This window comes from Thalassophryne amazonica, chromosome 19, assembly GCF_902500255.1.
Source record: "Thalassophryne amazonica chromosome 19, fThaAma1.1, whole genome shotgun sequence".
NCBI classification, from domain to species: Eukaryota; Metazoa; Chordata; class Actinopteri; order Batrachoidiformes; family Batrachoididae; genus Thalassophryne; species Thalassophryne amazonica.
The window spans coordinates 56723991-56727356 of NC_047121.1; the positions used below are offsets into that span (position 1 = coordinate 56723991).

The 3366-nt window shown below is 45.9% G+C and overlaps 1 protein-coding gene across 1 annotated transcript; it reads left to right on the top strand.

Moving 5' to 3' along the window:
• Positions 1 to 683: 683 nt before the first annotated feature.
• Positions 684 to 3145, top strand: marcksl1a (MARCKS-like 1a). The gene is made up of 2 exons (XM_034195554.1): positions 684 to 974; positions 1875 to 3145. The coding sequence occupies exons 1-2, from the start codon at positions 891 to 893 to the stop codon at positions 2397 to 2399; spliced, it is 609 nt and encodes a 202-aa protein (XP_034051445.1). The 5' UTR covers positions 684 to 890; the 3' UTR covers positions 2400 to 3145.
• Positions 3146 to 3366: the final 221 nt, after the last annotated feature.

Here is a 3366-nt window from a genome sequence, read left to right on the forward strand (position 1 = left end):
GTTAAGCGGTCCCGTGTGGTTGGCGTCAACATCTTAGAGGGACAAGTGGTGTTCAGCCACACGAGATTGAGCAAAAACATGGGCAATTGTGACAGTAGTGAAGAAGAAAACGGACATGCAAACTCCAGCTGTATTGTTTAAGCCTGCAGCAAACCGCTGCTTGGGTTGACCTGGAGGTGCTATAGGCTCTCCCAGGCATACGCACTCGGAACTGCAAGATGGCTCACTAGGACTTCAGGTGGCACTCCATTTGAAACTTTGGAATGAGCCGTTAAATATTACAGCACCACTGAATGACAAATAATGAATCTGAGTAACTGTGTGTTTATCATGTAAAACTCTGAGTGCCTTCAAGTTTTAACAGGACTCATGAAATAAGTGAACTTGCCGTAAAATAAACGTAATATTTTAACACCTATTTGACACAAACATGAAGGTTTTTTTTATTTATTTATTTATTTTGCTGACTTTATGATTGTTGTAGTTCTGTAAATTATGTGTCCACTTTGAGTGTCAAAAATCTTCCAGACGTCTCAAACTCGGGGACAAATCTGTCTGCAGACTCCAGAGGGATGGAAGCCCCTCCCCCACTGCTGATTGGACACAGCCTGCTTGTCCCCGCCCAGAGGAGGAGCCTGCGGTTGAAATACTCACAATTTCTCTCTGACATGTTTAATTTGAGCTCAGCCATCGTGGGGCTCGCGCGCGCACGAGTAGGATCTTCTCGTTTCCAAACCTGATCTGGGAGGAGGTCCAGCCTGATTATTTTTTCCAGTGGTTTGGAAAACTCCACTTACTCCAGAGCTGGATTTTTAACTTTCCAATCTCCTCGAGGCTTTTCTTTTTAGATTTTATTTAGTTTTTTTTATTCCGATCATTTAACGGAGAAAATGGGAGCCCACTTGTCCAAGGGTGGAGTATCTGTGGAGGGAAAAGCTGCGGCTGATTCCGCCGCCGCCAAAGCGAACGGCCAGGTGAGTCCAAACCGGAGCCCCGGTGCACGGTGCCACACCGACCACATTTAACACATCAAACTCAAACTAGTCCCCTGAATCCAGACCCCGAGCCGCCTTCGTTAATTCCGTCCAAAGGAGCCGCAGATACGCTTTTACGCACAGGTTTTACGCAAAAAAAAGACCCTAAACCACCCGTGATGCGTCTGTGAAACACGTTTTCTCTCATGAGTCGGTTTGTAATTTGGTGTAAAGTCGCTCCCCGCGTCGAACAAAAGCTGTGAGGTTAAACTGCAAAACATGCAAATACCTCTGCTGGAGGCGCATTTTGCGGAGGCTGCGGACAAAGCGCGCACAGGCGCACAGCTCCAGTCTGCCTTCATTCGATGTGTTTTCAGACACCACTAAAAATAGTGATTAAAAAAAAAAAATCATTTTTTTTTAATTATTATTTCAGATGCTTTGTTTTAGTCTGACCCCGGATCAGCTCCGTGGACGATTTAATATCCGTCCACGTAAACTTGGTTCGTTGTTGGGAGACGCGCGGATCTGCGTTCTTTTTATTTACTGAGTTTAAAGTGGATTTTGTTTCGTGCCCTGGGTTCAGACCAGTGGTTGATGTAAACTGCATCATTTGGATGAGGAAAGGTTTCAAGGGGAATCCTTTGTTCCCAAAGTGCGCGTTGCGCTGACGGTTCGATGCAGCACTACTGCCCCCGCGCGTTCTGTCTGAGTATTACAAGCAGCTGTTGAGCCAAACAGCTCAAACGTAACGTGAATTAATATTCCAGTAATCCCCTTTAATTTAGTACCTCTGAAAATATTTAATTCGTGTACATTTCGTGTATCTGTGCACTGGGGTGATTTTCAGCATCTTCGCTCTGATCCAGTTTTTAATGTAACCAGTTTTCTTCTCTGCAGGAGAACGGACACGTCAAAACCAACGGCGACGTGTCAGCCAAGACCGATGGGGAAGTGGCAGCTGCAGATGGAAACGGCACAGCTGAACCGGCTAAGGAGGGCGAGACAGGTGCCGGAGATGCTATCGAACCCGCGCCCGCCACCGAGGGCGAGGCCGCCAAAACTGAGGGTGAGGCCGCCAAGGATGTAAAGAAGAAGAAGTTCTCCCTGAAGAACTCCTTCAAGTTCAAGGGCATCTCGCTGAAGAAGGGCAAGAAGGGCAGCGAGGAGGCCAAGGAGGAGGCCGCCTCCCCCACAGCGGAGGACAAGCCAGAGGAGAACGGCCACGCCGCTAAAGAAACCAAAGAGGAGACGCCGGCTGCAGAGCCCAAAGAGGGCGAGGCCTCTGCCGCCACGCCCGAGGGCGGTGAGTCCAAGGCACCAGAAGAGGCCCCACCTGCAGTGGCCCCACCCACTGAAGAGGCCGCCGCCCCTGCCGAGGGCACAACACCCGCCGCCTCTGAAGGCGAGACCAAGGCGGAGTGACCGCGCCCTGCCGCGGCGCATGAACTGATTTTCCAAGATTAAAGTATATAAATATATATATGAGAGACTCGTGCCACGTTCTTAAAGTTCTAAACAAAACTACAAAAGAAGACAAAAAGGATTTATCACGTTTGCTGATTCAACCACCAGTTCACTGCCTTTTATTAGTTCTATGACAGAGTCTCACCGGGCCCTCTCGCGATGAAAGTGTCGCCCCCTAGCGGCACACACAGGGACTGGCGTGTGGTGAAGGTAATGGATCAGATGTGGAGCGAATCAGGAATACTGACTTATTTTCTCAACTCATGGAAAAGCATCCTCATAACAGCGTGGCAGCCCTATAACATTTTCTTTTTTTATTTTTATTTTTTCGGGATCTAAAAATTGTCACCGAGCGGGACAGAACATCTCCGTCACTCCAAATGACTGTTACATGGACACTTTAATGGTATTCATTTTTACAGTTCTACATTCCTGTATTTTGTCATGTATAGAAAAGTGAAATTGGAGGTGGAACAGGCGATGTCTTTGTTCGTGCTTTTTCTTTTCTGGCTAAAACCACATTCGCGTTTCTGAAGCAGGGTGGAGATCGTGTACAAAATGTGAGCTTTTTAAATCTGCAAACTGTCTCTGTAAATATGTTTTGGCCGATATTTTTGGTTTTCTTTATTTTGCTATTGTTTGAAGATGTTAATGGTTTTATTGTAACTTTTAATAAGGGTATAAATAAATGTTTGAGCCCCTCAGTCTGTGTTTTGACTTGTGATTCATAATACAATAAATAAATAAATAAAATTAAATACATAAATAACAAGGTGACTTAATATGAAGCTGCAGAATTCTATCACAGTGACGATAGATTTCTGCAGAAATGAAAATGTTTGTACGACTTCAAGGATTTTTAATCTAATGACGGATTATATCTCTTATCTAAACTGGAACTGACTCGGGATCCCCCAGGAAGAGT

What these genes read in the sequence shown, in the direction of transcription:
- marcksl1a (XM_034195554.1), top strand. Translation starts at nt 891, where the DNA reads ATGGGAGCCCACTTGTCCAAGGGTGGAGTATCTGTGGAGGGAAAAGCT. An exon ending in CCGCCAAAGCGAACGGCCAG is followed by an intron (nt 975 to 1,874) that starts GTGAGTCCAAAC and finishes TCTTCTCTGCAG; the next exon opens with GAGAACGGACACGTCAAAAC.